This window comes from Eptesicus fuscus, chromosome 8 (assembly GCF_027574615.1).
Source record: "Eptesicus fuscus isolate TK198812 chromosome 8, DD_ASM_mEF_20220401, whole genome shotgun sequence".
NCBI lineage: Eukaryota > Metazoa > Chordata > Mammalia > Chiroptera > Vespertilionidae > Eptesicus > Eptesicus fuscus.
The window spans coordinates 82,472,479-82,497,283 of NC_072480.1; the positions used below are offsets into that span (position 1 = coordinate 82,472,479).

Below are 24,805 nucleotides of genomic sequence, written 5' to 3' on the forward strand. Positions count from 1 at the left end.
CAATGTGGGATCTGCCCCTACTTCAGGACATGTTTTCTTTCCAAGTATCTTCTTCATCCCTTAAATATATGAATCCCTCTTGGGCACCTTCATCATCAAGGGGATACCCTTGTATCTCAGGCTCATTTTCTCCATGCAAGCATCCAGACTGTCACCCTCATATAATTTATCTATCAAACCAGGACACTTTGGAAGTAAAAGGGGGCAGTCTCACTAGGCATAACTAGGAACATACGATCACTCCAGTTATAGTCCTTGTCATAATTCTATGCCGCAGGTGGCTTGGTGTTTACCAGTTGTACTGGTTAATAATGCGAATTTTGTAATCAAAGAAAACATGATAATTTCAAGAGAAACATCAAAAGTGCTTTATTCAAAGTAATGTCCATCGCTAGCTACACATTTTCCCCATCTTTCAGATAATTTGTGGATACCGTCCCAACAGAACTTTCCTTGTTTTGAGGCAAACCATTCAGAGACCCAATTTTCCACTTCTTCGTACATTTTGAAGTACTGCTCAGAAAGTGTGTGTGCCATCAATCGGAACAAGTGGTAATCTAAAGGAGCAAGGTCTGGTGGATACAGTGGGTGGGTTAGTACTTCCCAGGCAAGATCTTTTAATGTGTCTTTAACTGGTTTTGAAGTGTGTGGTGGTTATCGTGAAGCAAAATTACTTTGCCGTGTCTTCTGGCCCATTCTGGTCATTTTACGATCAAAGCGTGGTTCAAATTGATTATTTGTTGTTGGTAGTGATCAGTATTAACAGTTTCACCTGGTTTTAGAAGCTCATAATACACCACACCTTCCTGATCCCACCAAACGCAGAGCATTGTCTTCTTTCCGAAGCGATTTGGCCTAGCAGTCCACGTTGATGATTGACCTGGATCAACCCATGATTTTGTGCATTTGGGATTCTCAAAATAAATCCACTTTTCATTGCCAGTCACAATTCGATGCAAAAAAGACTTTCTTTCGTGCCGTTGAGGCAACATTTTACTGAAGACTTTTCAGTTTTCCATTTGTCTTTCATTCAGTTGATGTGGCACCCATTTTCCTTCCTTTATAATCTTTCCCATTGCTTGTAAATGATCGGAAATTGTTTGCTGAGCAACGTTTAATCTTTGTGCAAGTTCTTTTTGAGTTTGACATGCATCTTCATCCAATAATGCTTATAATTGTTGGTCTTCAAACTTTTTCGGTTGACCTGGACGTTCTTTGTCTTTCACATTGAAGTCATCACTTTTAAAGCATTTAAACCAGTGTTGATGAATATATTGAGATGGAGCATGTTCACTGTAAGCTTTCCAAAGTATATGATAACTTTCAGCAGCACTTTTCTTCAAAATAAAGTAATGAATTAAAACTTTCCACAAATGCTCTTTCTTTGGCCCAAAATTCGACATTTTTAAGTGTAAAAATATCTATGATGTTAACACCTTCAAAAAATTTGACACATGAAGTTTTGAAGCTTGCTGAAAATACAACAAAATAGCATACATATCCAATCACATATATATCAACACATGTGTAACTCCATCTATTGAAAAAAAATCCGCATTATTAACCAGTACACCTGGTACTTGGGTTCCTAGATTATCTGGGTCCAGAATGAGTTAAAGCAGTACCTGTCAAAATTGAATGCACATATTAATCACCTGGAGTTCTCATTACAATAGAGATTCTGATTCAGTGGTTCTAGGATGGTGCCTGAGAGTCTACATGTCCAACAAGCTTCCAGATGCTACTGCTGCTATTACTGCTGATTCGTGGATTGCACTTTGAGTAGCAAGGGCTCAGAAAATTATCTTAATTGAGGCCAGTGCAGCAGTAGCCATGTTACCCATTAACATATCTGTACTGGCCCAGGGCTGCGACTCAGACCCCAGTGATCAGCCTCTGAAGTAATAGAACGGGTCCTTGCTGGAGTGCCAGCAGAGGCACCGAAGGCCTTTGTTCTAAGGCTACTGCTCTAAAAATGTTTGCACTGAGAATAGCATTGAAAGGCAGAGATGATGTCTCCCACCAGAGGAAAGAGAAGGCATGCTCACTGTCCATTATGAAAGATTTCAGTTCCTCTCTTATAAAGGTGGGTACAGGTATCACTTGGCCCTTTTCATGTCACCTGGTGGGAACGAAGGCTTGGATAACCAGCACAAAATTGTTGGTACTCTGGCTACTGCTATCATTCTGAGTACCTATTTTGTATCTCTGACCCAGTGGTTTTGTGTCTTCTGCCAGCATCAATGAAACTGTGGCAGGTTAACTTGTTAGTTTGCAAGTAGCTTAAACTCTTAGACCTTTCCCAGCTCTCGTCAGTCATAAACAGATCAACACAAATCTACTGGGCATACCACTCAAAATACATTCCTACCTGAGACTGGATTGTTCCCTAATTCTTTAAATTATTCCTTAGTAAGTTTGGGAGAAGTGATATACTGCTAATATTAGTGAATCATTTTCTTTGAAGAACTATATAGTTTTATAAAAGAGCTAGGTCTGACTAGTGCCAACCCACAATTTCTAAGCACACACAATTTCCTCTTCTTGCATTGCCAACCTTCAACACACACACACACACACACACACACACACACACACACACAACCACATCCCAGGAGCCCTTGTCCAAATCCTGCTGTGTCATGCTAAACCCAGGGCCTCAGCTTTCCCAGGCATTTTCCTGCAGGCCACTGTACATTCTGAATCAAAGTGCTGGCAGTCGGATATGTGGCTCCCATGTCACTGTGACCCTCTCCAGACAGCCAAAGAACAAAAAACAGTGAGCTGGCAGGTGATTTGTTAGGCTAATCTGACAAGGACCGCCTGGTGCCAGAAAGTCTTCAGTTGAACAAAGCTGTAAGTCCCTCGAGAGTGACCAGATGTACTTCTGGGCCAGTGAGCACCTGTCTGGTTCCCTCCCAGCCACTCTAATTTACCTTATAGTCTTCTAATCAGTGTCTTTAGTGTGGCTTCACCTCAGGGTTAGAGATGGTTCAAAAGGGCAGAAAAATAAAATTAAGCCCTAGCTGGTTTGGCTCAGTGGATAGAACGTCAGCCTGTAGACTGAAGGGTCTGGGATTAGATTTTGGTCAAGGGCACATACCTCAGTTGCAGACTGGATTCCCAGCCCTGGTTGGGCCCATGCGGGAGGCAACCAATTGATGTATCTCTTTCATGTCAATGTTTCTTTCTCTCTGTCTCTATCCCTGCCTTTCATTCTTTAAAAGTCAATGGAAAAATATCCTCAAGTGAGGATTTAAAAAATAAGTTATAAAATTAAAATAAAATAAAAACCTGGAGCTAAGAGCTTAAATGTAGTTACAAATAGGCTGGCTGGTACCAGTCAGGCTCAAGAGAGATGAGACCCTGCCTGGCTGGTGTGGCTCAGTGGTTAAGCATGTCCCATGGACCAAGAGGTCCCTGGTTTGATTCCTAGTCAGGCACATAATATCTGGGTTGTAGGATCAACCCCCAGCAGGTGGCATACAGAAGGCAAGCAATGGATGTTGATACATCAATGTTTCTATCTCTCCCTCTCCCTTCCTCTCTCTAAAATCAACAAAAAAATATATTTTTTAAAAGCGAGAGAGCTGAGATCCTCAGAACTGAACTTGAAGAGCTGCTGCTGCAGGATTCACTGTGAATAGACTATTTCCCTTCTGCTGCACTGTCACTCCCAGATCACGTGGTGGTGTTGCCTATGATTCCTCTCTATGTCCCCCTGCTCCCTTTCTGGGACCAAGAAGTTTGTTTATCTAGTTTGGTATAAGTCTCACTCAGCTTACTCAAAGTCATAAAATGCCCATTAAGAATGTTGCTATACTATAGAATCCAGTCAAATCGCATGCCCAGGACCAGCTAATGGATTGTCTTCGAGTTGGTCCAATCTGCGTGAAAGGCACTGTTCCCCTCTTTGGTATCTTACCCTTCTCTCATCGGTTATTACCAGTATTAATCCCCTAGTGCCTCCCAACCCCTCCCGCCCCAAAGTACACGGGCACCTTCCCTACCCTGCTTTCTGCTCCCAGGAGTCCTCACATCCACGAATATTTCCTAATGTGCATTTTCCATAAGTTGTTGGTGAGAGACAACAGCTTATTCTGATATTTCTGTACCTAGTATTCCCTTTTTAGAAGACCACCGCTCAGGACTGGAATTAAGATGGCACAAGGGACACAAAATTGAAGGACCCTGAGAGTGAGCATCACCTTTAAGTCTGCACCTTGGTGCCTCCTAGTGCTGGCCCTGGTATCACTATAGTAAAGGAAGGTGCCCGACTTAAAGTCCCAGGTGGGTAGATAAGTTGGTACAGAAAGATCCTTTTGGGCAGTTTTCAAGTTCATGTCCCTCCCATGGGAGATTCCCCCTGAATAAGAGTGAACCAGCTGCTGGTCTCCCTCTCCTGGGAACTGGAAGTGGGGAACGCAGATGGTATTTCTGCACCCTAACACCTAGATGCAGCAGGCTCTGCCGGGTGATGTCACCAATCCAGTAAAAAAAAAAAAAAAGAAGCCAGTGTAATGTCCCATCAAGCACTTAATGCTCTTGGGCCCCATTCTGCTTCTTCTGTTTTTGGACTGTGGATTTTAAAAAGAACCCTGGGACATCAATTCTGGATCATACAGATTTCTCCCTTGCATTTTCCTTGAAATAGGACTTACTCAATTCTGTGAGGATGGGGATCCTTCGGCAATATGACTTCCCAGCTTCACTGAAGCCCTGCGAAGTTTCGTCTGTAGACACAGACGACAACAGAAAATAAAAGATTGATAAATGCAAACAAAGAGGCTTGCAAAACACGACAAGGATGGAGAAACATACTCTGCAACTTGGTGCTTTGCAAAGGTCACTGAGGCCCAAATCCCAAACCCTTTTCTATATTTAGAAAAACAACATATTTGGGCATCCTTAGCATCTAGTTTTTGGACACTGTGTGTGTGTGTGTGTGTGTGTGTGTGTGTGTGTGTGTGTGTGTGTGTGTAAGTAAAGCTTTCCCAGTATTTGCTTATTGATAACCTAAGTAAAACAAGAGTATTCTCCACAGTGTGGGTAATGGCTCAGACAGGCTGTACCTTTAACCACATCCATTTGCTCATAGGGCTTCTAGGAAACGATGAATAAGCAGGCAGTGCTGCTCTGTGCATGCGCTAGCTAACACTGCAAGTGGTTTCTGGCCGCCGCTGCTATCTGCCTCTTTGAGAGCTTCTCTGGGTCCAGACACTATTCACATCTTCTTTCTTCTTCAGCAGAACTGGCTGCCTCCCATCTCTGGTTGGCCTGTTGCAGCCTAGAATGCCTTGTGAGTTCCTTAAAGACTGGGGTTGGGTTGCCACTTGGCACCTTTGACCTTGGCGTTCAGTTTACAGACAGATTTCTCTCCTGCATCAGGAGGTGAGGCCCTTCATTTTCCTCTGTGAGCCTTGACTCTGAAAGAGCCGATGCACAGCACTGGCCCCAAACAGCCTTATCAAGCAGTGGACTGTGAAGAGTTTCAACAACTAGAGTTTTGGTCCCCAAGTTAAAAAAAAAAAAAGTAAAGAAAGAAAAAGGAAGCTGGGGACCAGTTAAAACACACACACACACACACACACACACACACACACACACACACACACACACATCTCATCAAAAGTTACATTTCAAAACTGTTGGCTACCTTTTGTAACTTTTCTGAGAATGCAAAAATACTGTGAAAGTTAAAACTCTGCTTTTAATTAAAATCCCCTGCTTCCTAGGAAGAAGGTGAAATATTTGGAGGTCCTCTGTTTACTGAGCCAGATAAGTGATAGGTGGCGAGAGCGAGATGTGAAATGAAGTGAGCGTGTTAGGTAAGACAGCCTGAGGGACAGATAAAAGGAGGGTGATGGGACAGGGGGAAAGAGAAAATCCAAGGGGAGATTCCTGTCAGGAAAAATACGCTATGTTCTGCAGGATTTACTACCTGTTCCATTTCCCCCCGGAAATACTCAGTAAAACGGCCACTTCTTGTTAATGGAGAGGAGAGGTGAATATGTTTCTAATAGCCACTGAAATTCTGAGTCATGCTTCAAGGAGGATTTGGGGTAAAAACTGAAGCTGCACAGGAAGCGCCCAACACACTTGGATACAGTCAGCACTGGCAGTGATCTTGGGAATGCAGGTGAGGAAATGGAAGCCCCAAGGGCTAACATGGTTCACACAGCTGTTTAAGAGGAAGTTTGGACCTGAGGATATTTTGCTAAATAAGTCAGATGGAAAAGGACACAAATTATATGATTCTACTTATATGTAGAATCTAAAACAGAAAATCCAAAAACAACAACAACAGAGAAACAAATAAATCCAAAATAAACTCTCAGATACAGACAACAGATTGGTGGTCACCAGTAGGGGAAGTGTGAAATGGGAAAAATGTATGGTGAGAAACAGAAACAGACTTTTGGTGGTGAACATGGATATCGAATTATGTTGTGCACCTGCAACTTATGTTATAAATCTCAAAAAAAGCAAGGTTAACATCGATAGCTAGAGCTCAGATGTCCTAATTCACCAGGGAATCTTAGTCGTGATGAATCTGAACACCGTAAACTGTTTTTCTGCCTTGTTCTCAGAACTGTGCAGATGCTTTATCTGCTGGGTGTCCCTTTCCCTCCTTCTTTCCATTCTTCCTTCTACAAATTTTAAGAGTATCTATTGCAAGCTAGGACTGTGGAATCCCTGCCCCAGTTACATGCCACATGTTGCAAATACAAAATATGTATTCTCAAGTAGTGATGCATACTGTGGGGGGAAAAAAAAAAAGCAAAAACACAACCTTTAAGGGCTAGTGATTGAGTTGTGGAGATGACTTTAGATAGGGTTTGAAGAGAGGCTTCTCTGACTTGGAATGGAGTCCTGAGAGGTGAGAAAAAGCCATCCATGCAGAGGGAATGGGAAAAAGGACCTAAGGCGGGAAAGAGCCAGTACAGACAGAATGAAGTGGGAGAAAATTCAAACTCCCTTCGGGCCTCCAAGACCCTATTTTCCTGTAATTGCCATGGGTTATCACAATGGGGTTTTAAGCAGGGAACTGACACGATCTGATAAATATTTGTAAAAGGTCCCTCTGGCTGCTGTGAGCAGTACAAGCTGTAAGGAGATAAGAATTATACCAGGCTCACAACAAATCTGTGAATCAATATAGTTAGATAACATTTGATGAAACCGACTCAGGGTTTACATAGCTTGCCCAAGGTTAAATGGCCTGTAAATGATGGATGGGTTTTCATACCCCAATCGGCACCAACTTCAAAGCCTAGGCCCTTTTAAGGGCCACTTTGTAGCCCTAATAAAATATTCAAGGTTTGGCTGACACGTCCAGTAAAATATTGAGGCCAGTTTCCCTCAAAGGGGCAGTCCTCCTTTGAACCCCACTTTCTGATTCCAGTTCCCTCTAGAAAGGGGTTTGGGTCATCTTGACTTTCGAAGTTAAATGTCTTTATTGGATACAGACGTGTTCACGTTGGGTTGGCTGGAGTGGCTGCTGGAGTGTCTGCTTCTGACACCATCTGAAGGACAGCAACCACCTGAGCTCCATCTCCTCTTGTGGAGCAATGGTTAATTGGAATATGTGTCAGATCAGAGCCTGGGTGCGTTTTACCAATGTCAATATTTCCAGGAGCTCACAATACACAGCATTATACCTGAAATCTTCCTGGCTGGCAGGCTACTATTACAAAAGAGTGCTTAATTGTAGATTACCACAGTACATTTAAATTTCAGTAGCATATTAAGTTGTCAGACTTAATTACCGTTATATGTTTAGATTATGCCACAGATTATTTAGTTCAGTACCTAGGTTTGCCAACCTGTTCTTCTTGTGACGTGACAGGGCAGCAATTAGAGCATCACTGGAAAACCTACAATTTCCCATGGAGACGGCGAGGAGGCCCGGTATTCTTACTAATCCTTCCGAGATTCTGTCCTCTGCTGTCCCCACACCCTCAACGTCCCTGGGAGAATCGCTGTATGGAATAGCACTGTGGTCCTATATGGGCTTCATGTATAAGTTTATCATGATTGTGAAGATGGAGAAAGGGCCACTGATCCCAGAAAAGGCTCATCAGATATACTAGGGTGAGATTTCTGATCTCGTTACTATTGAGATTTTGAGCCAAAAAAGGTATTGGTATTTGTCCTGTAGGATTGTCAGGTGCATTGTAGGATGTTCAGCAGCATCTCTGACCTCAACCCACTAGATGCCAATAGCATTCCCCCAAGCTGTAACAAAACAAAACTGTCTACAGACATTGTCAGATGACTCATGGGGGGCAAAACTGCCCCTTGTTGAGAACCACAGTCCGAAGGGAAGAGAAAGAAAAACTGCACATCAACTCATCTCATGTTGCTGCTCAGCTTGGGGGACATTTTCTGCCTCCTTGCAGAATTTCACAATCCTTTACACTGTCAACTCTTGGAGAGGTGGGAATTCCCATTTCTATCCTCTTATGGTGCAAGCAGATATTACCCGGCTTCTCTGCGGATTAGGGATGCCTATATATATAAACTTCAGGTAGATTCCTATAATGCTAGAGTAATTGGTGAGGTTTCTGAGTAATGGTCCTTTGCTCAGAATGTGACTTGACTGATGCTATAGCATCAGATAAGCAGATTAGATTACTTCTGTTAGGTACCCTAGTAGAGCTGCCTGCAGTTATATTCCCCATCATACAAGTGGGTATGACACCCGTTAAAGAAATGGTGCTAGGCCTACAAAATAATTGTTCTCTAAACTTTCCCTTTTATCTTTGGGGAAGAACCTATTCCTGCTTCATGATGGCACAAGTAAGGGGTAGGCAAATGTAGGTTTACACTTGTTATACAACCATGTAATACAATAATTAATAAATGATAACACAGGAACAAACTGTGTTCTGCATACTCACAACTGTAAACCTGCTGTTGCCCACCCTTGTACTTTGATGTTCCTTTATTTTCTCTTCCTCCTTTACAGTCCCTTTTCCCTCTCCTCTACTTCCTTCTACCAATCCAGCAAGTTGCTGCTTCAAGGGCAATCTTCTAGAATGTAACAGGTTAGGCACATCATACAGAATCAATATACAGAGTGAGAGGATGAAAATCACTAGATAAAAAGGAAACCAGACTTGAAATTATAGATTTATGTCTTTTTTAGCTTATATAGGATGTAAAATTAAAAAAATAATAATAGGAAGGACAAGTCACCCAGATGATTAATTAGGTGGCTTATGATGTTCAGTTTATCCCATGCTTTCATGGAGTGGGCAGTTTCATTTGTATATTGATGTTACTGCCCTTAAGATGAACACTTCTCTGCCCCATTATAGAAAGTTGCAAGATGATGCACACAGGCACCCACACATGCATATACTCACACTCCCTACACATTCACCCTCCACAGCCCTCCCTACACCACACTCATGCCCATACCACACACAAATATTGGGTAAATCTAAGTGACCCTAATGGCCGAGCTAAGGATTTATGTGCAGCACACAGCAGCATTTTATGGATCTTCAGATTTGCTCAGCAGAGGTATGGCTCACACTTCCTTAGTCCTGATTTTCAGTGTACATTGACATCATGAAGTGCTTTGCTTTTAGTTCTTCTTTGCAAAAGAACCCAAAACCCTGAGAGCTGAGTGGAGTTTGCTTGCTTAGTGACGGTGTGTCACATAGCTAACTTAGTTCACCTACAGAAGATTAGACTAGATTACTTGTTTATTCCTTTGTCCTAAGTATGTTATATTTTCCCACCTAGCAACAGTGCCTAGGAGTGAGACAGAGTTCTTTTGGTTTCCCAGTTTGACTCATGAAGATTTTTATCCACATCCATAATTATGAAAGCCTCACAATGCTTTAGATGCCTGACCTCTCCAAGCTCCACGCAAAGTGGAAGAGCTATAGTCGGCAGCCGTGAGTCCAGAGGACTGAGTACCCAACCTTGACACAGAGGATCAACACCCCTAAGGGAATGCTGGATCCAGGGAACTCCAATCATGATTTACTTGAATTGAAAATCTGCTTTAGATACAGAAAATTCTTCAGTAAGAGGGCTTTCATATTAGGTTCAGTGGCCAGTAGTCAATTTTTAGAAATAGACTAATATATAAGCTTTTTCAGGTGTGTGTGGGGGGGCAGGGAGGAAAACCACAATTTTGTATTGGGAACTTATGTGAAGTATATCTTAAGCACAGGAAATGTGTGGAAACTACCCAAGAGTTCAGTTCACTGGCTCATTTGCTTCAATTCAATAAATGTGTTAAGCATCTCCTAAGTGACCACAAGTGTGCTAGGCACTGAGAGAAACACAAAGGAGAAAAAGACCTAATCCCCATCCTGGAGAGATCTCCACTTCTCACCATCTCATTCCACTTTGAAGTTGGATTGTGACATTTTTATCCTATAGAAGTTGGAAGAGACCTCACCTTAGAGGTAATATTCTAAAATTCATGTATTGAAACCATCTTGAAGAGTGAAAGAGAATTATTCTTCATTCTCTCCACCATGAAACAAAAAATAATAACTTGAACATCTACAAGATCTAATGAGAATTTAATTGATAATAATATTTCTTGCAATTCATTATAGTAATATGCCAAGTTCTATCTTCACTGATATTTGATTAGTAACAATGCTAGCACTTGCAATTCTGTGATCTTACTTAAAATGGGAAAAGTACTACATGCATGCCATGTAGAAGATGGGTATCATTTTTCAGTTGACTTAGGATTCCCAAGGACTAAACTGTCCACTCCTCCTCCCCATGGTTAAAGTCCTTCAGAGAGAAGTTAATTCTCTTTTCTTATTCCATTCTCCCTAGCCCCTTCTTGTCAGGGTGTTCTTACCTGGTTCTGTGGGTGTTGGGTCAGAGAAGCTTATCCGAAGTGATCCTATGTTGAGGGTGGCCATGATGATCTGTGTGTCTACTAAAGCCTGGGAAGATGACATGGGTGGGGAGGATAAGACAGCACACATGGAACATTCCTCTATGTTGACTGCGTGGAGGTCTCCAGTATAGAGTGCAGAGCCCTAATGAGAGAAACGGGGCAGAGGAGGAACTTCTCAGATGGACAGATTTTACATCATGGCTCACAGTTGTGGGTGATAATTTTGAGCCAACAACTCTCCAGCTTCCAATGACTTGGTTTTAAGACTTTGTTACCTGGTATCTGACACATTTAGCCTTACCAATCATTAATATCTTAGTGTGACTACATTTTACAGACCTTCTCCTGAGAGCAAGTCCGGATGAGACAAAGGAGGGTAGAGAGTGGGGAGCCTAAATCCATTTAAATGACTCAGTTGGGAGAAGAGAAATGAGGAAGGGAAATAGTAGGGAGGGGAAAAATCAGAGAAAGGAGAAGTTTTAGATCTAAAGGCAAATTTTCTATCCTCACAATTTCACTTGTAGCTGACCCCACTTGCCGGTTCCAGATTAACTAGCAAAGCGGTGGTTGCTTCTTTTCTTTGGTGGAAAAATAGGGATAGATCTAGCCCCACCTTCAGGTACCTTGGACTCAAATATCGGTAATTTCTAACATTAATTGGATTGGAAGAATTCTGATCATATTCTATTTTTTCCTTTCTTTGAACTAATCTAAGAGGGTGCTGAGGAGAAACTTACGGTGACTTTAGAAACACACACACACAAGTAAAATTCTTGGGACAGTAATCTTTGAAGTTTGAAAAATATTCCTTAAACATCACCAACATTCTTGCATAAAAATCAAATGCTTTGGTGCACTTCATGAGACACATAATGTGTTTTCTTTTAATCCAGAGAAATGGTTGCATATAATAGGATATAGACTTATGAGGGTTCAGAGTAAATACAATTACAACCATTATACCACATGCATAACTGACCCATTTCTCAGAAATGCAAACCTTATTCCTCCTTTTCATATATCTATCAGGGACCATGTGGCATTACATGTTCTAGGAAAGATATGTCTCCAGAAAGGATGAGAAAGTTAGAGCATAAAGCCTGGCAACTATCAGTTTGGCTTTAGCCATTAAGTCAGAATCAGACTCAGAAACGCAGTCTGATTTATATTAAGACTATAAAACATGGTCATAAACATTAAGCAAGGTGGCTCCTGAGCATAATGTCTGAATTTAAATCCTAGTCCTAATACTTGGACAGATTACTTACTTTTTCCATGCCTAAAGTTCAACATCTTTAAAAATCTATCTCAGAGAGGTATTTTGAGTGTTAAATGAGTTAATATATGTAAAATGCATAGAACAGTTTCTGGTACCACTATATGACTGCAAGCTAGCAGTAGCAGTAGTAGTAGTAGTAGTAGTAGTAGTAGTAGTAGTAGTAGTATTTATTACCATTCTAAATATTTACTATCCCTTATATGATACTTACAGGCAGAACATATATCTGGGGAAAATTCCGGAGAAATCGCCATTCTCTCTGCAGGTATTCCAGAGACCCGATGAACACAATGTCCTTCAGCTCCTGCCGGGGATAGTTGCTAGCTCTCAAGGGCATTACAAAATTCTGAAGCCCCATCAGTGTTGAGTGGGCATCTCCAAAGATACAAGCCACAATGTGGTTCCGAAACTCATGTTTTGACTTGTCAGTTCGTTTCTAAGCATAAGCATGCCAGAATCTAGTCATTTTTAGAAACAACATGATAGCCCCTCAAAGAGGGCTCTTTCCCCTTACCCAAAGTATTTGAGGTCCATCCACAGGAATACTTCATAAGGATAACAGAATTTTTCAAACTGCTCTTAAAAAATGGAACTTATTCACAGTGGGACAATTATACTTTGATCTTTTTGTGGAGTTCCTTCTTATTTCCCCTTTATAAGTTTTCTATTAGCCTGAGTGCATCAATTAAAACTTAGAGCAGCATCATTTCTCAATTCAATGTGAAATCACTGAACCAAATGGGGAAAATATCTTATTTTCACTATATGTGTTTAGCCTTGTGTGTGCTATAATAAGATTCAATGATAAACTAAAACATTCCAAATTCCTATGCTAAACTTATGTCTTCCAGTGAACCCTGAAAATTACATCAAGTTGCCCAACATGTTGCAGTTTTCAGTGGATTTTCATACATCTAAGAATACATATTAGTTTGAACCATGTGAAATTCCCTTTTCATGGGTCAAGAATGGTTAAATAGCAGCAATTTCACAAGATACAACTTAGTATTTAAATGTAATAACCATTTTTCTTAGTTTAGAATAAGATTATTGCTAACATGGTGGTTTCAGCAACTCTCATAGTCTCTAGTTGATGTGACAGCTCTGACAATCTTGTGCTTCCGATGAAATGATTTATCATGTTTTTATAAAAATTGAACTGATTCAATAGACTCTTTGCAGAGTTGAGAAAACTACTCATGGAAAGTGCACAAGAGAAATTAGAAGCTATAAAAATTCCATTTGATTGCCAAACATTTGAATATGTTGCATACCCTTATTGGCATTGCCAGCTATTAATATCTCTCCTATAGCTCTAATTTGAAAATAAAGTAATATACATGATGAAGACTTAGATAAGGGTTTCCTCACATCCATAGAGACTTTAAAAAATAATAAGTGTAACTTTTTAAAAAAGGAATGGTATTCTGGAAGGAAATTTATTTCAAGCTTTTCTGTGATTTCTTTCAGGAAATGAGTCACTGTCTCCTCTCATGGAGGTGGGATGAAGTTGAGCATGGCCTGGAACTGGTTTGGTATTTTGGTTTTGCCATTAATGGTATGAGTATGAACAGAGCACTTAATCTCTCTGACTTTAAGTTTAAGTGGTTTAAAAATAAATAGAAGTTAATCCTACTGTAGAAACTACATTATATATTGAAAGTATAGTGTTTGACTCATTAACTGTTGTTCAATAACTATTGATCAAATGTGAATCATGGAATTCCTAGATTTTCAGAGGAGGACTTTTGGAAGATGGTGGACAACAAGTTAAATGTATTTAAAAGCATGTCATGTGTTAGTGTGTTTTACATGCCTGAGCACTTGAAGACTCAGAATATTTCAAGTAGCTATACCATTCTCCCTCATGCCAGTCCATAGCTGGGTTAAATGACAAGCTTCTATGAAACAGGGGCTGATGAAATCTAACAGGATAAATAAGTAACATCTGACATCTCAACAATTAGAATCTGTCAAATTAGCATATAATAAGACATACTCTCTTTCCAAAAGCAATCCCCATATGAGGGGAAATCAAGCTACTAGTCTGGAAAGCCTTCCTAAAGAGTGATATCAATCTTAACCAAATCTGTTAAATAATCCTCTCTAGCGAAACCAATTAGTTTTAACTTGAATAATGAAGCCTCTAATAGTATTTAATGCAACATGTCTATAGTCCAACCATTGCTCTTCTAAGTCAAACTAAACAATTAGAAACAAGATACATGGCAGAGTGCATTAATGGTCACAGCTAGAGAGACAATTTCCCCAAGAAACTGTGGCACAAAACTGTCTTCTGGTTAAGAAAGTTGGTGGCTTTTGGGAAAAGGAAAGGATGCACTATTTGTTCAAAGTAACTTAAAGCAACCACTTCCACTTGACCCTTCTGTAAACTAAACCTAGCTCCAAGACTCCCTGAATTTTTCAATCTGGATATTTCTCCTAAAGGGTCACAAGTTTCAAAACCCTTACAATTTCTTAAACTAGAAGCCCTTCTATACTTACCAAAGACTCAAGTTGGTGTCCTAACATTTATTCCACACCAAGTGTCATAAAGAAGATAGCTATCATAGAAACCTGTTTGCATGCTTCATAAGTATGTTCTAATAAAACATCTTCTATTTCCATTTCTCAGTCTCTTGGATGCCTCCATCTGCAAGCAACTTCCCAACCTTTCCAAAAATTTCCCTACCACTGAAAACATTTTTGGCTGCCTGCTCAAAAAGTGTTTATTTTGCTGAGTTTAGAATAAGATATAATTGCTAAAATAGTGAGTTTTAGTAACCCTAATAATCTTCTTGCTCATATGACAGCTCTAACAATTTTGTGCTTCTGATCAAATGATTGATCATGCTTTAACAAAAAATTGAGAAATATTGTGTCAGGACACTGGCACAAGAAGTGTGTGTGTGTGTGTGTGTGTGTGTGTGTGTGTGTGTAACAGAAAAAAAGCAAAATGAACTACTTTTGGAAAGGAAAATTTGCATCATTGTCAATTAGTCATAGTTGCAAATATTATATGGGGTTCATACAACATGCAAGCAAATCTCTTTTATTACTTAAATTTACCAACTACTGAGATTATACTTGAGTTTCTAATTCTGAAATATGAGAATAGATGGAGATCCAGAAAGCAGGCTTCAGAGCCTGCACTAGGATACAAGACTTTTTACATTTTAGTTGCTGGCATTTCAGTGAGCAGAGTTCATTAACTTGGGAGGACAGAGACAGGATTCTAATATCTATAAGGATTCACCCAAGTTGTAGGGGGCAGGCAATTAGGAGATGCATTCTTGGCTTATGTGTTACATATAAATATAGCAAGCTTTAAGAAAAACTACTATAGAAAATTCAAACTTTAAAACCAATAGATTATGAAAATGTTTATCCTATATAATAAAAGGCTAATATGCAAATCGACCAAACAGTGAAACTACCAGTCGCTATGATGCGCACTGACCATCAGGGGGCAGATGCTCAATGCTGGAACTGCCCCCTGGTGGTCAGTGTGCTCCCACAGGGAAGTGCTGCTCAGCCAGAAGCCAGGCTCACAGCTGGTGAGCACAGCGGTGGTGGCGGGAGCCTCTCCTGCCTCCAAGGCAGGGCTAAGGATGTCTGACTGACGGCTTAGGCTGGGGGTGGGGGGAAGCCCTAAGCAATCAGTCGGACATCCCCCGAGGGCTCCCAGACTGTGAGAGGGTGCAACCTGGGCTGAGGGACAGCCCCCCCGCCCCTGTGAGTGCACAAATTTTGTGCATCGGGCCTCTAATTACTTTATAAAGGAGACTGCAGAGTTCTTGTAAATAAGGGGTTTCCTTGTGCATTTAAATTAACTAGATCTACTAGCAAAACAGTAAAGTTTTAGAACATTATTCTGAATAAATGAATCAGCTAAACTGTTAAAGGGGAGAAAAAGTAGCTGAAGAATCTAATTGTTTTAAATCTCAGGATTTTATACAGATAGTCTTTGTAAAATGTCACATCTGTTGCCCTGCAAACCATTCATCTGGCTGGTGAGGTATGTGTTTTTTCTTCAAAATTTGTATTTTATAATGAGAAAAGGCAGGAACTTATAACTAGTGGAAGGGTATCATTTACCTTAAGAGAAACATTATTTTATTTGAGATTTGGTGCAGGATCACCTACCAGAATCACCTTTTCCAAATGGGTTGCTTTGCACCAGTAAAACATGCCGCTGCTATCAAGATAGTCAGATTCTTCCAAGAGAAAACTCCTAAATAAGAAGAATGGAGAGTTAGCCTGAGGCCACATGGGGCTCTGGTGAAACACAGCCAAGATGTGAAATTAATTAGAACCTTGAGCCCAAAGTGAAGAATAACCTCTGGTCTCTGACACTCCAGAATAGGACACCAGGAGCTGAATGTCCAGACTATATCATAGCTCAAGATCTACTATACACTTTTGGCAAAAGTCACAAGGATTTTGTGGGGTGTGTGTGTGTGTGTGTGTGTGTGTGTGTGTGTGTGTATGTTTGTGTATGTGTGTGTATGCATCTGTGTGTGTTTAACAGACACATCAGTCCTTTTACCTTAGTTTATCTATGCTTTGAAGGTAGTTATTTCTACTCTTAATTTTCCCCTAAGCAATCTACATAATAAAAGGCCAATGGCCGTAACGACCAAAATAACCTAATGAACAGTCACCAGGAAGTGCATGGAGCACCTCTTGGACCCTCCCCCATGGCCCACAGGCTCCTATCAAAGCAAGGTTGGCAGCCAGTGGGTGGGCGGGGCAGAGGGGGAGGAGGGTGGTCAGGGGAGGTGGGTGTGGCCAGGGCTGGGCCAGTGGTGTAATGACCTCACCACCGCCATAGTGGCTGCAGATCAGGCCTGGAGAGAGGCCTAGAGAGAGAGGCAGGGCCTGATCTGCAGCTATTGCAGCCCAGAGACACTGACTGGCATAGAAACTGACCAATCAGAACCTAATGTGGGTGAACTGTGAAGGCAGAACCTAAGATGAGGGTTGAGGAGGGGTTTTAAGGGCAACAGCTGTTTGGTGTAAGGTGTAAGAAAGCAGTTCAATTTTTTAATAACTGGTTTGGCAGTATAGTGCATATGGCTGGCTATCAGTCCAGATATAGGGGTTATGTATTTTTGTCTGCCAAGAGCATCTCCTCCTGATGAAAAAGGCTCCCCCCACCCATTTAAGCAATCCTATCCTATATAATCTATGTATACTAATAAAAGGGTAATATGCTAATTAGACTGGGTCGACTGGCCATCTTCCAGATGTCCGACTTCCTTCTGGACAAAGCCATGGTGGTGGGGGCTGAGGCAGAGGCAGTTAGGGGTGATCAGGCCAGCAGGGGAGAGCAGTTAGGGGTGAGATCAGGTTGGCAGGGGGTTAGGGGCAATCAGGCTGGCAGGGGAGGGCAGTTGGGGGCGATCAGGCCAGCGGAGCAGGGCAGTTTGTGGAGACCTGGCCGGCAGTGGAGGGCAGCTGGGGGCAAGACCAGTTTGGCAGAGGAGGGCAGTTGGGGCAAGATCAGGCTGGCAGGGGAGGGCCATTGGGGCAATCAGGCTGGCAGGGAAACAGTTAGGGGTGATCAGGCAGTCAAGCAGAGGTGGTTAGCGGCAATCAGGCAGGCAGGTAGGAGTAGTTAGGGGCGATCTGGCAGGCAGGCAGAGAGGTTAGGGGCGATTAGGCAGGCAGGCAGAGGGATTAGGAGCCAGCAGTTCCAGATTGTGAGAGAGATGTCAAATGGTCTAAACTGGCAGTTGGACATCCCCCAAGGGGTCCTAGATTGGAGAGGGTGCAGGCTGGGCTGAGAGACACCCTCCCATGCAAAAATTGCGTGCACTGGGCCTCTAGTAGTATCATAATGATACTATTGCTTAGGGGAAATCATGAGAGGTGTTTTGGGAACTTGAATATAAAATTTTAAAGACTGTGAGATCAAGGCATGGGTAGCATTTCTCTCCTTAGTCTGTTTTCCTCCCCTCTCCTTTTGACACCTTTCCTATTGGTCTCTGTTGAAACATCCTTTCTGATTAAATGCATTTTGAATTATTTACAACTTCCATCACTGACCTGCATTTAACTGGACTCTGCTCTAATCTTGATCTAGATTTTGGCAAAGCCCTCCATGTGATCATCCCATTCTGCCATTAGGCACAATGTTTATCATATAAAATATTCAATCACCAAAAAGGGTTAGACAATCTTTTGAAAAATTTCACTCATATCCTAAGGAATGAATATATGCTTGTTAGAAAATAAAAGAAACTCTTAAAATCACAGAAAATTTAATATTCAAAAGGACCTATTTAAGTCAAGAGAATCTAGGAATAGTATGCAGAAATTACACCAAAATACCAGGGGCTTGACACAACACAGGTTATTTCTTACCTATAATAACTCAGGTGAACAGATGTGTCTGCTTCACACAACCATTCAGAGTCTTAAGGGGACAGAGGCTCTACCATCTTAGGTGACACACTTGGCACATATATCCTCCTCAGTCATTAAAGCAAGGGAAGAAAAAGGAACTGGAGAATCAAGCCCAGGTATTTACGCTGTGGCCCAGAGTGGCACACATCATTGCTGCTCATATTTCGTTGGCCAGAACTAGTAACATGGTTCCTGCTAACTATAAGGGGGCTGAGGAATGTGGGAAGCAATTGAAATATTTGATGAGCATTTCTGTCTCTGCCAGAGATTTTAAAGAACACCCTTTATTTTATGGATAAAGGACAAAGAGCTGCCAAATTATAAAGCTAGCATTTGAATATAATGCTGAGGTTGAGATTATTGGGGCTCATGATATCCAATACTTTCCTTCCTTAGCATAGAGGCAGTGGGAAGGGGCCACATGACCTGTTTTTGCCAATGAAATGTGAGAAGTGATGATTGACATAGTGAAAGCCCCCATGCTATTCCCAGGCTCTCCTCTAACCTGCCATAGAGAAGACCAGCCAGTATACACGAGTGACTATGTGGAAGAGAGTGCCCTGGCCTGCTTGACCTGTGTTGGACATGCAACATGAACAAGAAATACACATTTGTTGTGCTAAGCCACTGGGATTTCATTAATTGCTACCACAGCATCCTAAGTCCATCCTGTCTTAACATAAATGCCTTTTCTAAAAACATGTTCTGTGGAATATCAGTAACAGAGAAGCTCTAAGGAACTGTTTTCTGTAGTCCAATAAATCTTGAGTAAAGTATTGCCTCTTTGAGATCCACACTACACTTTAGCATATGAAGGTTCTGAAAAGCTTTGCAAAAATAAAATCCTTTAAAGTTTGTATAAAAACAGTGTTTCACACACTTATTTCACCACAAAAACTTTTACGGTTACTTATATACTCATGTATTTCATTATATTTAAAAACTAGAAGCCCCATGCACGAAGATTTGTGCCAGAATGGGCCTTCCTTTCCCTGGCTGCCAGCACCGCTTTCGCTCTTGTCTGGAGCCACCATTCTACCTTCCTATGCTGCTCAGAGGCCCAGAGCAGCCGTGTATGCAAATTAACCACCATCTTTGTTAGTTACTCACTCCTGATTGGCTGTGGGCATCACGAAGGTACGGTCAATTAGCATGTTTGTCTATTATTATGTAAGATATCTTTTACTATCCCTTGAAACCCCTTTTGAGATACACAATACTGTCTTACGCTGTAAGTTCTTCCCTGGTAATCAATAGCTTATGACAGAATTCTCCTGTGAGATTTTACTGTACATCCTGGGAACAATACAACTGATTGCTCTCTGTGCTGAAGGGTTAGGGTTTTCCCTGTGAATTAATATAGCTTATAATTCAACACGTGGCCCAAAATCTCAGACTCCAACATAAGGACAAGCCATTATTTTTTTTTTCTTTTTACCAGGTTAGTTTCTAAATTGCTATCTTAAGTCATATTTCTTTCAGACAAAATAACTCAGGTAAACTGAGATTGAGGTGTTAGACCTAAAGTGATTGGACAGAGAGAAGACCCAGATGGAAAAGCTGGAGTGGGAGGATGGGGCACTGCCAAAGGGTTTGGAAAAGTGGAGAGGCTAATTGCTAATGACACCAGCCAAAGCCTAGGTTCAACCCTTATTTCCCCCTCCATTTAAGACCTACATATAAATTTAGTGGATTTTAGTCATTTACCTAGCCAGAAGACGTTGTGTCATGTAAGCCTCAAAGTCAGCTTTACCATAATGGGTTACCTTGTTCATTTGAATTAAAATACCTTTTGGTGGTTTAAATATCCCTAAGTCATGAGCCCCAACCCAGAATCCTAAGAGCCACACAGGCGTTCTCTCTCTCTCTCTCTCTCTCTCTCTCAATTTATCTTTACTGTTGAAAGTATTACATAGTACATATGTCCCCCTTTTTTCCTCATTGACTCCCTCCACCTACCCTCCCCAGGCTTCCCCACACTGATTCTCTTAATGGTACCAGACAGAACCATGGCGATGGCTTTATGCAAGGTTGTTAAAGGCAACACAGTTAGAGCCCAAGTCTGATTTTGATGCTTATCAGAATTTGGAGAACTGACTATGTTACTACCCATTCATAGAACCTTATTTTCTCTCCATGTGTAGTTTCCTAGACATCTTCCCTCAGATGCTGAAATAATGTACCAAGTTCCCTTTAGGGAGGTAGCTTCCCACACACTACCCTCAGCACTCAAGTCTAAAACCAGTGCCACTACTTTCCTTCAGGTCACTTTCTTCAGCTTTTCCACACTTCTCCTCCTCGACCCTCCCACCCCCCATCCCACCCATAATGAATGAAGAGTCTTTAATCTGAAAATTAAATGCCCTTTGGCAAATGGAAGATATTCTTCTCCCAAGCATATTTTAAGTTGACTCAGAATAGCAAATCATTCACTATACACTTTCCTATCATAATAAAAGCAAGATCTATGTACACAAGCTGTCACAGACAGCTTTCTTCATTCTTCATTCATTTCTTTTTTCCTTCTGATGTTATGGAAAACAGATATGCCTCAGAGGAAACACCTGTTGAAGACCTTCGTAAAAGAAAAGGCTGGAGGAGACCCACTTCATCATAAAGGCATCCATCTGGTGTCCTTGCCAAAGCAAAACCTGATGTAATTTAGTTCACCATGCCTTAACTAAAGCTCCCTTCTGCCATATGTCTTGCAAATGACATGATCCTTGCAGAAATATACCTTCCTAAAGAGACTAATAAATCATCTATGAGAATGTGCAGCATTAGCAGTCTTAGAACTTGGAAACAGGGATTATAACACAAAGGCTGGTGCTATTGGGAGGAAAAGGTAGCCACAGAGCACCATCCAGGTCATTCAGAACAAAAGAGAAAAGCCACATCCTGACCACAGGTAGAAGCTTCCCTGGTGAGGGGGCTTTCAAAGTAAGATAGCCCAGCAAGAAACACAGTGGGAATTATCTGAGAAGGCCCTCAGTAGAACATCTGTGGGATAAAGGTGGGTTGGTTTACTGATTACAAGATAGACTTCTTATTGTAGAAGCAATGCATGGTACTTCCATCTGGCATCATTCAAGAGGCTTTGAACCTTGAACTATCCTTAGTCATGTCTCTGACATCCACCTTTGAAAGCTGATAGGTCACATGTGGTGGGAGAGAACAGCTCTTACAGCCAGGATGCTTGTGGATGTGCAGAGCAGCATGTGAATGAAGCCTGCAGCCATCTTTGTGGATAACTGCCTTTCTGCAGGCCACCTTCCTGCAGGAAGCCAATGTGCTATGAGCACACATTTGAACACGTCCCAGCAGAGGATGGCAGGCTCTTTCCTTTAAGCTTCATGGAACTATTTTGAAGAGAATTTTTATTCTGCCATGTCCATAGTAACTTACCTTGTATCAATTCTACCACTTAAAGGGGAATATAAATGAAGGACAATGTGCCTTTGGCTTACAATTGTGGTTTATTCTCTTTCATGGTCTATTCCATGCAGAAAAGCCTCTATTAAGAAGGTGGGTAGGTTTCGGTGCTGGGTTATTGTTTCCTCCAACTTACAGACTTGACTCTGATTATTTTTTAAAATGCTCAGCCAATGGGTGAGATCCTTCACTGCCCACAATTCCTACTAGAAAGTTCAAAAGGCACCTATGTTTTTGTTTTTTATTTTTTATTTTACAGGCCTCATTTTTGGATGTGATTGCAAATCCTGGCTTGTGACCATTCCATTTGAAACCTTAAAACCCCATAGGCTGCTTGTAAATTCTTAGCAGAGTTTTCTGGCCTGGATGCAGAACAACATATCTTTGCTCAAGACTTGAGTTAAATAAAAACAAGAAGTTTCACAAAGGCTTAGCACAGAGAAAATGACAAGTCCCTTGGCTGAGGGTTGGGTGAAAAGGAGGAATGTGTCCCTGTGTCCAGGAGTTTCCAAGGCCTCCTTGGTTCAATCTTTAGAAAAAATCCTTAGTCTCAGGATGTCTTTGATGCTACTGAGGATTTTGTATCTTGAAGGCTGCAACTGCACTCTCTCCAATGACTTTGTGTTTAGTGACAAGGCTATTCAGTCTGTACTTAACATGAAAATACTCATTTATTGTCAATTCTGGCCACCACCTTTTGTGAACTGAGAAAAAAATAAATCACCTAAAATTTGGAAATGTGAGGGCAAGTTGTATAATTAATGCTTCCTACTCTCTCCTGATCATTTTCTCTCTTTCCCTCCTGCCCCCTCTCTCTAAATCTTACACACATATATACATATCCCTACACACATGCTATAGTCAGATTTCAGAATATGAACTTTTATGGCCACATTCCTATTTTATTTTTCTGGTTTCACCTGGTTGCCATTTACTCATTACAAGGCATTATTTTTACCTTGGAGTGAAACTTAAGGTTTAAAAAAAGTATAATATTTTATAGTCCTTTCCCCCAGGAACCTGTATATGAGCAAGTGAAGAAGTGCTCCTGGGAGCTCTGAGAAACTTTCAGAACCATAGAGAATCTCTGGAAGGCAGAGAGTATGATCCACCTTCCCCATTAGCGAGGCCTCTGTGGTCTCTTCCTTTCTCCATTAGAAAGGGAAATTTATGCACCAGGCTCAGTGCCTCTCTCCAGCTTGACCAAAAATCCATGCTGAGACTCCTTTGCTGGGTAAAATGAGAGATAACCTGCCTTGAAATCTCAGAGGACATGGCCTACACTGAGGGCAGCGTGGCTGTCTCTACAGCACCATGCCCTTTTGGTTGCCATGTGGGAAAATCTCAGGAGAGGAGGGGAATAGGACACCCTTATGGGGCAGCAGGGGTGACTGACTCTTCTGGTTTGCTCAGGACAGGAGGCTTTCAGTACTAAACTGGCCACTCCACTGCCAGAATGGGGACACTTTTCCCTGCTCATATAAAAAGCTCCTAAGAAAGAAGGAAGGAAGAATAAAACTTGAAACTTCATGCCCAGAAAACTTTTGTATGGTGCTCTTAGAAACCTGTGCACATCTCTATGTATGTAGATGAGTTTGGCTGGTGTTCACTGGAAGAAAACACAGTTGGGTGGCCAGAGCCTGTATATTATAAGAGAAGCAGGTCCCAGTGAATTATATCTCCCACCCTCCTTCTGGTCCCTGTCTCCTGATTCTTTGCATATGCAAAGACTTTTGAAGAGCCATGGTGGAATTATAAACTTTAATAGGAAATATGGTAGGTGTGGTTTTTTAAAAAAATGTATAAAGGTTATTTTTAAGATACCGAAATTCAAGGTATCATTGTATTCAGTATGATATTATTTCAGTCTACACAGGAGAATGTAAACTGTGTTCTCGGGTAAACCAAATCAGCTGTGAAGAGTGTTCTGTTTGCCTTTCAGTGCTGCTTTACAGATGGAGTCTATCAAATCCATGGCCTCTGTTTTCAATGTTTACAATTTAAAATCCCTGCAAAGAATTTTTTCCACCCCTTTGCTTAGAAGTTAGATCCAAGGTCAGAGTGGCTCCATCCCAGGTAAAGGCAAAAATAGGGTGGTGTTTCTAAGAGTTAAATCCACATCTGAGCTCCTATTTGAGCATCTCTGCTAAGTTTTGCTTTATTTCTGATGAGTATAAACTGACAATTTTTTTCGCAGAGTATATTCTGTGAAAACATGCAGGTAGGCATCTCTGAACTTAAATTGTTACCAGGTGGGAGATCAATGAGAAAGATAACACACACACACACACACACACACACACACACATTTCCCTCTTCCTCACCCATTCCCCAGATGGATCCTCATTTCAAGCCCTTTATAGTTTATGGATATTGCATTTGGGATTTCCTACAATGTGAGGACAAATGAGGCATGACCTCAAGCAGCAGGTACCTTTCATAAAGGCTGGAGTTTGTGCCCTGAGCAGAAGAGCCTAGGGCATAGGGCAAGCCTCACATCTAATTGGGAACAATTCCCTCAGCCAATCTTTATATCATGAGGTTGCATTTTTAGGTGATCTTTCCCACACCACCCAACACCTTCTAAATACCAAATGACATAGTGAATATAGAGGTTATCTATGGACTGGGATCTGAATAATGACATAAGTTACTCTCACACTTTTACCCTAAAAGCACACTATGGAAACAAATGCAAATTTCAAACCAAAGGTTTCTGTTTACTTTTTTGGTGGGATATAGAGGTGGGAAATAGAAATTTGAAATATCTGAAAACTAGCTCATATTTTTATTATACT

General features: G+C 41.3%; 1 protein-coding gene across 1 annotated transcript in view; it reads right to left on the bottom strand.

Annotated features, from left to right (window-relative positions):
* The window catches only part of KCNU1 (potassium calcium-activated channel subfamily U member 1), a 124,750-nt gene that overhangs the window by 12,035 nt on the left and 87,910 nt on the right, over nt 1–24,805 (bottom strand). Inside the window, exons 20-23 of the mRNA XM_054719936.1 lie at nt 16,311–16,398; nt 12,376–12,600; nt 10,844–11,027; nt 4,662–4,733 (exon numbers count right to left, since the gene is read on the bottom strand). Of these exons, the coding sequence (XP_054575911.1) occupies nt 4,662–4,733; nt 10,844–11,027; nt 12,376–12,600; nt 16,311–16,398 (569 nt within the window). The remainder of the gene's footprint in view (nt 1–4,661; nt 4,734–10,843; nt 11,028–12,375; nt 12,601–16,310; nt 16,399–24,805) is intronic.